Source organism: Engraulis encrasicolus, chromosome 9 (assembly GCF_034702125.1).
Source record: "Engraulis encrasicolus isolate BLACKSEA-1 chromosome 9, IST_EnEncr_1.0, whole genome shotgun sequence".
Classification (NCBI taxonomy): domain Eukaryota; kingdom Metazoa; phylum Chordata; class Actinopteri; order Clupeiformes; family Engraulidae; genus Engraulis; species Engraulis encrasicolus.
Window position 1 is genome coordinate 33,311,393 of NC_085865.1, and position 13,496 is coordinate 33,324,888.

The window sequence follows — 13,496 nt, forward strand, 5'->3', positions numbered from 1 at the left end:
CGTGGGAACAGATTCTAATCCAAGGGACCTGTAGCATTAGATGGTGAGACGATGTTTAGCTGTAGGGTGTATAACACAGCACATGTATGACGCCTCGACACACTAACGAGCTCTGCTTTTCATTATGCTGAGGTTCGTTTTTCGTTGTATGTGTGTCACTGCAAGCTTACCATGTGGAGAGCTGCACAAGCAACGTTAACGCAGTGTTCATTTAACATTCAGAGTCGAATTGAACACTCATTGTGGTGATTGTACTCTCTATGTGTTGAATTAACACTGCAGAGTGTACTTTGTTTCCATTCTTCTCCTCATCCACCCGAGGCGTTGACAGAGTGCGACCCGTTTAGATTTCTGTTCCGTGCAGTTCTGTTTGTCATGCTTGTTTTTAATATTATTTATTTTATTTTTTAAAAAAGCTGGTTTCTCTCGTCAGCTGACAGAGGGGGGATACCATTAACTTAATGCTATAATGTCTTACCTAAATGCTCTCGTGGCTTTTGCATGATATCAAGAAATTAGTAGGAACGATGTTTCACTGCCCTTGATGGAAACAAAAAAAAATGACATAAATAAATAAAACTTTGATATTTTATGGACTGTTATGAGTTGTATAGTGAGTGAAACTGTACCTTAATGCACTGTATCCTGTGCTTGTTATACTAAATGCTCTATGACAAGCGTATAGCCTACTACACCCATGGAGATATTTGTTAGATTTATATTGTGTTATATTGTGATAGCATGTAAATAAAAAAATACCTCCTCTGCAATAAACATTTATATGAAACTCACACTTCTGCAATTATCCATTTTGTGATGCCTTCATGACACCTTGATGAGTGACATATAAAATACTATTCCATTAACACAACTGTCCATCAAACTGCAAACTGTCCAACAATTAGCCTCATTTTCTCATTTAACAGAAGTCAATATTGAAGCATCACTAAACAATGGGCGGGCGGGCTCGCATAAACAGACACACACACACACACACACACACACACACACAAACAAACAAACTTAGGATACTAACCTTTAAATGCCTAGGACATAATGGCATATCCCTGCAGTAGCCTATGCATGTTTTGCCCTGGCTCCTGAAGGCATTTACAGCTATCCAGAGATGGGGCTGAGGGGTTTCTAGCTGTGATCTTCCTGATGGAGATAAATATAATGAGAGTGTTTTGCAGCCTTTGTGAAAGGGAAGAAGATGCTATCAGGACTCATCCCATAGCTCCATCAGAAATTGTCAATCTGTCATGACAAGAAGCAGGAAAAGATCTTTAAACGCTTTGTAGTGACTGCTTAATGATGGAAAATGTAGTTGATAGGACTTGAATAATCACATTGCCATTAGCATAAACACATTTGTTTAAATGCGTTCAAACCAGTTACACCTTACATGTTGTTTTGTCATCAGAATGTAGGCCTACCCAATGTATTTGAACTTCTATCTTTCCTTTGTAATTTCTGATTAGAATTAGAATGTGAATCTTGCAATCTGTTCTTTCCGGATGTTGGACTTTCTGTGTCCAAAAACAACTCTGCCATCCGCAGCATCCATTAATATTAAACCCTCCTAATCTCCCATTTATATTCATTACGTTTCTTAATATATCCACAATTACACAAGATCTGGGCCAGTTTCATGTAGCCTGTACGCTCTGTATGGCCCATTAGCTCGGCAGATTGCTTATTAATGTGGCTCATGCCATAAAAAGATTCACCATCTATTGCAGGCACAGTAGGCCTATATAAAGAAAATCTTTTTCCTCACTATGGTGGGATATTGTTCCACTTTTAACTATGTTGCCCAGAAAAAAAATCTTTCCTCCTCACTAACTCCTCACAATTGCAATTCTTTCCTCTTAACTGTGACTGCCAGCGCCCAACACTTCATCATAACTTCAGTCTTGATTATAATTAGGTGTCGAGTGCTGTTCTATGAATGAGCAACAGTAACGTCAACAACAAATGTAGAATTGAGCGTAGTTAAGACAAATGACATGGCTATCTGCCTGCCTGCCTGCCTTAGCCCCCAAACTCCCTGGAGGGCAAATGACCCCCTCTTCATCTGCCGCTATCCATCGTCCACATACGTATGTGCTGAGTCAATAGCTTATAGGTTATTTAAGAGCTCATCTGTGTTTGTTATTTTTATTTAAGCCTTTCGTCTCTGGAAAGGTGCAGTCAGGTGATGCATCAAATGACAAATGATGGTGATGATGATGGGCCCTGTGTGTATGTGTGTGTGTGTGTGTGTGTGTGTGTGTGTGTGTGTGTGTGTGTGTGTGTGTGTGTGTGTGTGTGTGTGTGTGTGTGTGTGTGTGTGTGCGCGTGCGCGTGTGTATGTGTGTACGTGCACGCCTGTGTGCGTGCGTGTGTGCCTGTGTGTGTTTGTGGGTGGATGGCTTGTGGAAAGTGAGACGCTTCAATTAGGCTCCCTGGGTTGTTTAGTGACTGTAATTCATTGGTGCGCCATGCACAGATCTGTGAACAGTGTGCTGGGCAGGACTGACGCAAATGGATCTGATACGATCATTTAACAACTCATTTATTCATAGCCTGGGGGAATAGCTGTTTTCCTGTCCTTGCTCATAGTCTGTCAGCTCGTGCAATGCTTGGCTGCTGTGCTGAAGAAATGTTTTTGAAGGCGTGTCCTGTGAAGACACAATTTTAATCGATTTAAATCTGTGATTTGATCGGTTTAAAGAGCTCTCTCTCTCTCTCTCTCTCTCTCTCTCTCTCTCTCTCTCTCTCTCTCTCTCTCTCTCTTCTCTCTCTCTCTCTCTCTGTATGTGTGTGTGTCTGTGTCTGCCTGTCTTTCGTAACACAAGGGGTAAGCCAACATAGTGACATTAGCCTTTAATATGGTTAGGCCTACAGTGCAGGTGAGGAGTGGGCAGTCAATCCTTCTATACTCTGTCTGTGCCACATAATGCAGGTTTGGATTAGCTGTCCTTTCTTGTAACCAGTGATGGAACAGCAAGCTGTCTCTCTGACATACCAATAGTTTCTAACCCTTGAGCTTATTCTGGTCAGTAGAAACACAAGCATTAAGATCCATGGAAACCAGGCCTGTTTTATCTCATGGCCAGGCCCAGGAATCCAAGTGGATGGATTTACTTTTTGGTTCACTTTGCTTGACCTTGATTGTTTTCCATTGTTTAGGCCTACCTAAAATTGTTTACCATATCAGGTGTGCTTTCTTGCATTTCTTGTATAGGTCAGTTTAATGATAATCAAAGGCTTCTCAAACTATGCACAATAAAAGATGGTCTTCAATTGGAAATCCAATTAACAGGCCTATCTGCTCTTCCCATTGAAGACACTCTTTTTTTCTTTGTTATTCTGCACAGTTTGACAAGTGTTTGATTATACACATTATGAAGCCTATCCTGTTTTAAAAGGGCCTCCTCATGTGTGTTTCACTCAAATGCTGTTTTCTCCACTTGGTTGTTGTGCAGCACTGTAGCCTACTGTGCCTATTTGCATTCAAAAACGAATCATGCCCCACTTCAGCATGCCCCGTTGTGTGGGGGTGGGCAGTCAGAGAGCTAATGAAATCAGTTGCTGAGTCAGCTCAAAGTTAGGCTATTCAAAACCACTGATCAAGAGCCGATGGCAAACTGCGTAACAACACAGGCTATCATCCATCAAATAATTAGATAACTTCGGGTGAAAAAAAGAATCAGTTGTTTTTATTCCGGTGTCTTTATTTAATTAGCATTTAGTTCGATGGGGAGCCTGCTTGTAAAGCCCCAGTGCTAGTGTAATTCACCTTGATCTTGTTGCTTATGCAGAGGCCGTGCGCAAGGCTTTCCTCCCCGGTGCCGTGCGTGGTTGGCTTACAAAGCTGGCAGGCAATAAGCGATGACACCTGGCTGCTACATTTGCTGTGATGTGGGAAATCCGTTGCAATGGACCTTAATCCTGAATTGGACGCCCACTCTCTCCTGCCCGCTGGCAGCATCACTGGCGTGGCGTTCTAGCTGCTGCGTAGGGGTAGGTAGGCTACGTGACTCATCCTACCACCACCCACCACTCCAACCCCGGCCGTACGCCACAGGTTGCTCTGCGGCATGCGGTAGGCTACGTCAGGTGCATTGGATGCTGTAAACGCAGTATTTCAAGTGGGGTTATGTGAAACGTGACTTGTTTGTTATAGGCCTACGTGTCATGTAGCCTAGTTTTGGGTTATGTTAGGCCATATAGGGTGAACTAAGGTAATTTGGGACATCAGCCAAATTGGGACAAATAAGGTTTTGGGTTGTTTTCTTTCTAAATATTAGCAGCCAATCACAAAATGGGATGTAATATTGTTACTGCAAATGTCATGTATAAGGAACAATAATTTTATTTGGTGTTAAGTATCATAAAAGGAATGAGCAAAGGTTTGAAGTGACAGTGGATCCAACACTTGTCAGTTGAGCTAGCTGACATGTCGATTACGCTATCAGATCATAAGGATATTATGGCTGAATTAGTGATTATATGGTACAAAATATGATTGAAATATATGTTGTTTTACTAAAGGTTTAATTCAATATCAAAACATTTAGACATTTATCTTTACTTTATTAAGTAGACATAATTTTAGTAAGTATAGTGGAGTGAGCTAATTTGGGACAATATTTTAAGCTAAAATGGGACAGTTTTCTCATAGCAACAGAATGGGCTTCTGTTAGCTGTTAGCATAGCATATTAGCACGCCATAGGCCTGTATTGTAATTTGCATCCCACATGCTAATGGACAAGGCCATAGTCACACATGCCCTACTCCTTCAATATTCTCTTGAAATGGAAATGTTTCAGGGATGTTATACCATTTTTAAATAGTGAAGATCCTAGTCTACTGAAGAGAGAAAAGATAAACGATATTATTCTTCAGTTTGCGCAAAAATAATGATAATCAAACAGACTGTCCCATTTTACATTAAAGGGTGTCCCAAATTACCATAGCATTTTCTCATAACGAAGTTGGTGTCTCACTGTCTTTAAATGTTAATATATTATAAAATATTATACTTTAAAAACTAATTCCTACATGGAAATGTACCCAAGACCCATATGAAGACATACAATTACTAAATGTTGGTGTATTTTAAACTTAAAGTGGGTTTTTTTGGCGATCTACCAAAAGTGTCCCAATTTACCATAGTTCACCCTAGGCCTATACCATGTCGCCAAGCCAATTCGATAAAATGTGAAACAGTCAGTTAGATAGGCCTAATAGGCTACTATAGGCTAGTATAGACCAGTCAATCCTATTGGTTCAATTAAAAATTGTATTCTGTTTTAAAATGCCTAAACTAAGACATCACCAGGATTGACGATCGTCTTTGTGGCTTTATTTAGACTAGCGTGGGCTGAGTAGGCTGCCTATCATCGTCAAATTACTCTTACTTTTTCTTTCAGGCTTAGTCTTTCGGTGATTAATTGCGGATCATTATCATCCCAATTACGAGCGACCCGCGGCTAGATGCGCTTGTCAGGGAACAACGCATCTGCTGTAGGCAAAACATATGTGTTGCTTCGGTTTATTATATCGTCTAAAGTAGTGAGGGGCTTATTTGATGACACTACAAACAGTCTGCTACATTCATTCCATCTGATGCAATGGTGCCGGTTTGCCAGCTGTAGCAATAACCAAGCGCTGCAACAAAATCTCAGGACAGTCAGTTGCTTGTGTTGTATCGCCATCTGGTGGGAGCAATGAATCAAGGGTGGGACGTTCAGGAAGTGCTTCATTCTGGATATAATATCAAATAAATAGCCTAATCAGAAAAAAAGAGCGACCTGCGTTTGTCTTATTAAATGTAGCCTACGCGGTGGACCCCAACGCATTGACATCGTTCTGTATGACGTAGCCTAAGGGAGCGATGACATAACAATAAGATACGTGCATTGCAAGGAACGTCACTGTATGGTCTCTGAAAGGCTGGTGTAGCCTTCATTCTGCTCCATCCACCTCCTGAGGTAAGCTTCATGGAAGTAATTGTTTTGTTATGACATGAAAAAAGAATACTATTTTCTATTGTAACAGTTAGGCTAAATACAGTTTAATAGTTATTCTCTTTCGTTTAATTTGTATGATTTCAGTTGTCTTCTTCTTCTTTTTTCTTCTTCTTCTTCTTCTTCTTCTTCTTCTTCTTCTTCTTCTTCTTCTTCTTCTTCTTCTTCTTCTTCTTCACACCAAAGAACATCTAGGCTTGGGGAAAACAATGGACACTCCTGAAAATGGACCATCAACTCCCACTGAACTGCAGTGCCTACCAGAAAAAAATGTGGTGTGTGTGTGTGTGTGCGTGCGTGCGTGCGTGCGTGCCTGCCTGCGTGCGTGCGTGCATGTGTGGTGTGTTTTCGATAGGAAGTACAGTGGGATCATTTAAAAGTTTTAGATCATTTAAACATTTTAAAAGTGTTACAAACAAACTGACAAAATGTATGATTTGATATGGTGTGTGTGTGTATGTGTGTGTGTGTGTCTGTGAGTGATGATTTTACACGGGCAGTTCAGAGAACATTATCTTACTTATTTTCTAATAGTGTTGAATAAAAAATGCAAATATGTTTGAACTGGGTGGTTGCACATGCAGGGTAGGCGGAGTGTGGAGATTACCAAGGTGGTGGAGGAGTTCTATGGCCCCCCAGGCGAGCAGAGAGGCTGGTGGAATGAAGCACACATCCCCACCAGGCACAGCCCCGAATGCACCAAACCCACCAAATACGGCTCCAATGAGTAGGTGTTAGCCGGGCTGCTCACAGCTTTGACTAACCTGGGGCAAAATCATCTGAAAGGACCCCCATTTCAATACAGGCAATAATAGGGTCCCTTTACCTAGACCCGGGACTAACTTATTTGTCACCTCTATCGGCGGGCTTGGGTGTAATGTCAATCAATTGTCAATTAGGCAATATTTCAATTATATACAATTAATTAAGAAGTAGGCTATATAGTTAGTTTACTGAGTACTGTTTGTTAATTACATTGTGTTAAAGTGAAGAAAACTTCGTCTTTCATTTTCCTTCTCTTTCTTTTAATTTCATGAATGATCAAAATTGTTTTTCAACCTAAGTGCATTAATGCATAACATAGTCATTGCATTTGTACTATGCCTATGCACTACATTTGTAATGCATAGGCTACTTTTAAATAAAATACCACAGAGTGATGTTGATGCATCATATTATCTCTTCCGTGCAGTTCTGATGGCTGGGAGTATTCAGTTGAACCATTCACAGATGGTAAATACTCCATGATGAATTCTTGCCAATTGTGTCCAAGACGATGATTAATATGGATGTTAGTATTAAGTGATAATTTTATTGTGATTAATTGTTTTCACTCATACTCTTTCATTGTAGATTCAAATTTTCCTGACAACACTGTGGAAATAAAGGTAACTTGAGAAAGGGGGAGTTACCTTAAAGAAAATTGATTTTTGATGGGTTTTTTTGTTTTTGTTTTACTTGATCCTGAAAATTAACCTGTGATGGTTTGATATGATTTTTAGAGACGCTTGTCACACAAGGAAACTGGCCCAACAACATCAGCTGCAGGTAATGTGACCCAGCTGTGTATTTTTGGGATTTTTGCTATCTGTATGTGTTATCTATCTGTCTGTCTGTCTGTCTGTCTGTCTGTCTGCCCATCCGTCCGGGCGTTCGGGCGGGCGGACGGACGGATGGACGGATGTGGCAAGGCTTTTCTTTTCTTACATTAAACTCGGATGGACACCTGTGGACATGAATACCCTTTACTTAGTGTACCTTCTCAGTTTGCCAGTAGCCATTCAGAAGCTGCCTCGCTTACGTACGTACGTCTTTAGTGGGAGTGAGTCATGACAAACCTGGTTCTCTTGTGTGTGTAGGATCCAGGGGGTCAGCTCTGCAGATTAGCACGGTGGGAGACAAAGGCAGCAGAGCGGTGAGTCATCTAAACACCAACCAGATGCTGACATGATGACTGAGGTGCTGTTTCCACGTAGCAGGATATTTTTTTAGCAGGGTATTTTTTTCTCCTGTTTAGGTGTAAACGCAACATGTGGATAAAAATAAATACTCCATTGTAACAAATGCGTTTCAGCCCCCTAAATAGGATATTTTTAAAGCCTGCTTTTTTATATCTGGATGTTAAATATCTGCTACGTGGAAACAGCTCATGAGACAGGCTGTGCTGTGCTGTGCTGTGGTACAGTACACCTGCTTGTATCCAAGGGGGCTGTGATCAGAGAAGCCCAGGGAAATGGGGGGCCCATAATTGAGTCCTCATGACATGAAATGCATTGGGTGGGGGCCCCTTTCAGATGACTTTGTCCTGGGCCCAGCCAAAGCTGTCAGCGGCCCTAGCTGTGATTCATCTGTCTCCTTTGATTGCTTGGCCATTGATTTTTTTTACCCCACCGGATTCTGTACAGTGAAATTGCTTTCTGGTTTCTCTGAAGACGGCTTACATGTAAGTTGTGTTGTTATCTCCTTGGTACCTCAGATGCTGACCTCAAGACAGAGAATGCGCTTGCGAGCAGCTGGCTGGCTGGGGCCACTTTTCTTTTACGTTTTTTTATTTTCACACACTGCAGTCAATCTTTATAAAAAAAACCTCTGCTTCATCTACCAATGTTCCTCACAGCAAATTTTAGACATATTGTGGACATACATGTTTTTTGTGTGGTTTTGTTCTTATTTTACTGTCATTAGGCTAAGGAAATACACAATTCTTCACTCTAGAAACACTCTCAGAAATAAAGGTATTTATTTCAGTTTTTTGCAATGTCGACCAATGTGCATCTGTCACCTCTTTTTTGAGGTACCACCCAAGTGATGCAGTGGTACTCCGCTTGAGGGTACTGCCACAGCAACGAGTTATATACCTTTATTTCTGAGAGTGTTTCTAGAGATTTTGTTTATGTTCTAACCTTTTCCTCCGCTAACGATTATGCTGTATTCCCAAACCTAGTTCACCGCAATGCAATCTATTCTTGAGTGAATATCAGTCAAATAAATATAACATTTCCTTTTTCTTTTTAGTCTCTCTATCAAAGGAGGGCAGAGGGTTATGAGGCAGCTTTTCTTCGCCACAAGGGTGAGGTCATCATTTGCTTTAAATGTATTCACAAAATCATAGCTGATATCAGTAAAACCTAGAGATTAATTTCAAATCTGTCAGCCATTGCCAGTATCCCTTTTTAAGCAGATCTTAGATATCCATTTCATAATTAGCTGAAATATTTAGCAGCCGTTTGTTGCACTGAGACTACATTATCATTGTTCTGTCCCCAACTTGTTGTCTGTCTCAGCAAGAGGTGCGGGACAGACACCAACCAGAGAAACCATGGAGGATATTTTATACCGCAAAACGAACCGCATTCTTCATTACCCAACAGTAGACATGAAAGAACCCCAATCAGGTGAGACATACTAAAGTGTTACCAGGGTTGCGTCTCACTGTGCTGAAGAAAAAAAAAAAACATCATCATTATAAAAGCATTGAGTATTAAGTAACATGTTAAGACTTCTTCATTACCATTTTGGTAACAACAGCGTTATAATAGAGGCTTTGCATGGAAGACTTTAAAGTTATTGCTAAGATGAAACCATCTGCTAATGCCTGCTTTTTAGCTGTTATACAGTAATACATGTAAATGGGTGTTTCATTCCAGTGCGATGTAGCAGCGGTCCATCACAGCCTATGGGAATGCCTCCTGCAGTGTGCAATAATCTGGCAAGCCCCCCTGTAGCATACTCAAAGGTGAGAAGAATACTAACACAAACCGCATTACTGAACTATACTCGATCACTGTTTCACAGTATTCATCATTTTCTTCTACAGAGAATGGAACCTACTGTGACCCAGACAAAATTGGTCAGAGGGAAACAAGGTTGTGTTTTTTTTTTCTTTGCTTCCTACATTTTTGTAATATGTGAAAAATATGGCCGGCATTTTATAACACAAGAGCACTGTTGACACCATTTTTTTCTTCCGGTCTTTCTAGATAGCCAACTTTCACTGCCTGCCAAAGTCAACAGGGGACAGGTGGATCCAGCAATAGGCCATCAAGGTTCAGGATTATCCACACAGGTTGGAATGATGTCAATATTTAACCAAATATGAGTTAATGATGAGTATCAATCATTAGGAGCTGAGTTTGAAGTATTTGGTCACCTGTTCCCAGTGTTGCCATGTGATGATTCCGTGCCCAATAAATGCTCAAAACTCACGAATAGGCACTAAATTCCACCAAAACTGAACAAACTTAAATTGATTTCTATGGACATAATTTAAATCTATAGAGTAGCATAACAAAACAATTTGAGATTTGTTGTGTTGTATAACTTGGGCATATGTGTTAAACAACTATACACATGTGTGTTATATGACAATGTAACAATCTCTTCAGACACCTGATATTCCCGGTGTTTCCCAGGTAACCAGGAAGACTTCGGACATGATCAGAAGGGTGAGAAAAAAGATGCACGCTCAATATCCCGATTTTGGAGTAAATTTGGCTTCTCAGCTGTCATTGAACAGCTGTTTCTGTTTCTGATGTGTGTTTCTGAGGTTGAAATGTTAGCTAAATGGTGCTGACCTTTTTCTTTTCTGTTGGGTGTAGGAGACGAAGAGATCTTACTACAGCGATCTGAGCCAACAGGTGCAGGAGAGACGGCAATTGATAGAAAGAGAGAAAAGGAGGAATGCCGATGTTGAACGAGTGGTGAGTTATACAAGCCTGCCCTCACCAGAGTGTGTTTTACTGTTCAGGGATGCATTTCTCAAAACCATAGTTGGTAACTATGTTAGCTACTTTGTTGTCTGCAATGTAATTTCCCATTGACAACTACCCAAGTTGCCAACTGGCTAACAACTACGCATTCGAGAAACACACCACAGTAATCCCGGTCCTAACCTACGTTGACCCTATGACTCTACGATCTCTTTCTATCTCTTCTTCCTCTGCCTTCCTGCTATCTCTGCCTCTCCTCTCTTCCTCTCCTTTTAAATCCACCTCTAACAATTATGTTCTTTTTTTCTCATTTGTTAAGCACTTTGAGTTGCATCCCTTGTATGATACAGTGCTATACAAATACAATTATTATTATTAAAATTAAATTATTATTAAATTAAAATTACTGTTCAGTATTGTACAGTATCCACAGTATAACTGCTCTAGGATAACTGCACTAGGGCACACACTTTTGGATTGGCCACTCTGTCTTCATGTAGTAGAGACATTTCCACCTCAAAAGTGCACAGGACGATGACCAATCATTTGCTTCTAATTACTGTAACCCTTAAAAATTGGTTACTAATAAGGCATTCCAGTCCAGACGAAGCGAGGGAAGACACGGGTTACAGTTGTCTGAGTTTAATGTTATTTATTCGGCTGACCAACAACTTTTCAACCAAATATTCCCTGAGGTAAAAAATGATCTGCCGCTTCCGGCAGGTTCCCCCTTCTCAACGTCCCCCCTTCTTAACATTCCAAAAGGGAACCACTAGTATTAATCAATAAAGCTCCAATAACTCCTGTAGTACAACCGTAGTAGAACAATGCAACATCATAGTGTGAAAATAAATAACAAAAATAAATACATATCAAATGGAAAATAGAACACACATAGAAATATGATTGGATGCGGAATTGTACTGTTACATTGCTAGTTGCTGTAATGCATGCATTTGGATGCACTGTCGTTTATGTCTTGCAGCATGCTGAGACGATGCTGTTTGGGACATGGGGGAAGCCCGGCAGTGGCGCCCCTAACCCACCCTCTGCCAGAAGGACCAAGTTCAGTTCTGCAGGGATTCTGTCTCAGGATCAGGTACTTGACCTCATAGAAATGTGATTCATCCTTTCCATTCAAGCTTTAATGTCCCGTGTTCATATCTATAAAGACAACTATTAAGAAAAGTACAACTACAAAGATATTTCCATTCACACTGCCCTGCTTCTCCTGAATGTCAAAAAGCAGAGGAGCATAGCGCCTGTACACTAATGATCTCTGATAATACTGCATGTGAATTCACTACAGTTTTTTGCAATGTCATAGTTATTGTTATCGTTGTTAATGTGAACGGCCCTTTAATCTGTGAACTTCTGCATTACATCCTTGACATTTTATCTTCTGTAAGATGCATTTCACTCTTCCATATCTTTGCTCTGGATTCTGATTCAGATTCTCTTCATCTCTGACCCATTGTCACAGAATATAATAGAATAGAATAGAATAGAATAGAATAGAATAGAACAGAGTAAGGCCGGCCGCACATTGGCTCCGACAACACTGCGGAGCACTTTTGCTTCCGACATAATTCGGACCCCCATACCCAATTTCACACGAACATAGCTTTGAAAGTCAATGGGCGGCGCCGACCAAATAGAACTTGTCTCTAATCGCTATCCGACATCCGCGAATGTCCGCAGACATTAGCGCCAGTGTGCGGGGTTGTATTGAGAACAATGGAATCGAACTTTTGCAGAGCAGTGCTCAGCACTTTGTCGGAGCCGGTGTTTGGAAGCCCTTAGACAGGGGCTACTCAGGGGCTACCCCAGTGTTACAGTAAAAGTAACAGTTACAGTTTAAGCCCGGCTCAGCTCAGCCTAAGCAGCTTTTTAGTAGGGCCCTACTTACAGTTACAGCACATAAAACAGCAGGTGTACAACACATGCACACAGTATTGACACAGACACCGTAGTACAACACACTAGTCTACAGCACACCAGCAACGACACAGACAAAAGTAGAAGCAAAGCATGCAGCAACAATGTTTGTACAGTACAGACATAAATAGCTTATAGTTATTTATATTTATAGTTTAGACTGCAGTTGGTAGTCGCAGGCTATGGTCTTAAGTTGTATGTAGGTTAGGTCAATGAAAAGAATGACTTACTTCAGAACTAATATTACAGGCTAATTTCCTTCATTTCCTGCCTAATTTCCTGTTGCTATCAGCAGAGTAACTTTCATGTAGTGTGTTGCTTTGTCTGCCTCCCTTGTAACAATATGTCCACTCATTCTATATTATCTCTTCTGCAGGTTCCAAGACAAGGCTTTGCTGGCATCCCATTTCATCTCAGGGTCTAATGTGTGCCATTCTCTGGAGACCTAGGCCATGAGTATGCAGTTCACATATTAAAACAACTTTGGCAAAAACACTGGAATTGCCCCATTTTTAAGCGGCCACGCTTATAGTAATCTCTAAGTCCTGTTTAGTTATTATTAAGCGGGCTTGCAGAGCAAGGCCCGATTCTAGTAATCTCTAAGTACAGTTTATACTTGCTTGCTTTGTTGCTTGCTTGCTTGCTTCTCTTGTGCAGGGCAGTAAAAATAGAAAATGGATCTCCGCCTAGGCCTTTTGAGATAGAGACACCGTTCAAACACTAAAACGACCGGCTCAGCTTGGAGATCATCTGTTCTGATATGGCGTGTCCGTGTCTCTTGTCGTTTTTCTGTTTTTGGCGATTTTGTGCAAATTTGGGTCCCCATAGAAA

General features: G+C 40.9%; 1 protein-coding gene across 2 annotated transcripts; it reads left to right on the forward strand.

Annotated features, from left to right (window-relative positions):
- The first annotated feature begins 5,864 nt into the window (after positions 1 to 5,864).
- On the forward strand, positions 5,865 to 13,160 carry LOC134455705 (uncharacterized). Of its 2 annotated transcripts, none has more exons than XM_063206945.1 (16): positions 5,865 to 5,982; positions 6,205 to 6,293; positions 6,603 to 6,745; positions 7,211 to 7,251; positions 7,372 to 7,406; positions 7,521 to 7,566; positions 7,878 to 7,933; positions 9,034 to 9,088; positions 9,303 to 9,413; positions 9,666 to 9,754; positions 9,836 to 9,884; positions 9,999 to 10,084; positions 10,404 to 10,463; positions 10,617 to 10,718; positions 11,713 to 11,826; positions 13,042 to 13,160. In XM_063206945.1, the coding sequence occupies exons 2-16, from the start codon at positions 6,228 to 6,230 to the stop codon at positions 13,087 to 13,089; spliced, it is 1,101 nt and encodes a 366-aa protein (XP_063063015.1). In that variant the 5' UTR covers positions 5,865 to 5,982; positions 6,205 to 6,227; the 3' UTR covers positions 13,090 to 13,160. The 2 variants fall into 2 exon arrangements, with proteins under 2 accessions (XP_063063015.1, XP_063063016.1); XM_063206946.1 differs by having other exon boundaries at positions 10,431 to 10,463.
- Positions 13,161 to 13,496: the final 336 nt, after the last annotated feature.

Excerpts from the sequence above, each read along its gene's own strand:
- LOC134455705 (XM_063206945.1), top strand. The coding sequence starts at position 6,228 with ATGGACACTCCTGAAAATGGACCATCAACTCCCACTGAACTGCAGTGC. Across the intron at positions 6,746-7,210 it reads ACCAAATACGGCTCCAATGA|TTCTGATGGCTGGGAGTATT; the intron begins GTAGGTGTTAGC and ends TCTTCCGTGCAG. Across the intron at positions 9,089-9,302 it reads AGCTTTTCTTCGCCACAAGG|CAAGAGGTGCGGGACAGACA; the intron begins GTGAGGTCATCA and ends TGTCTGTCTCAG.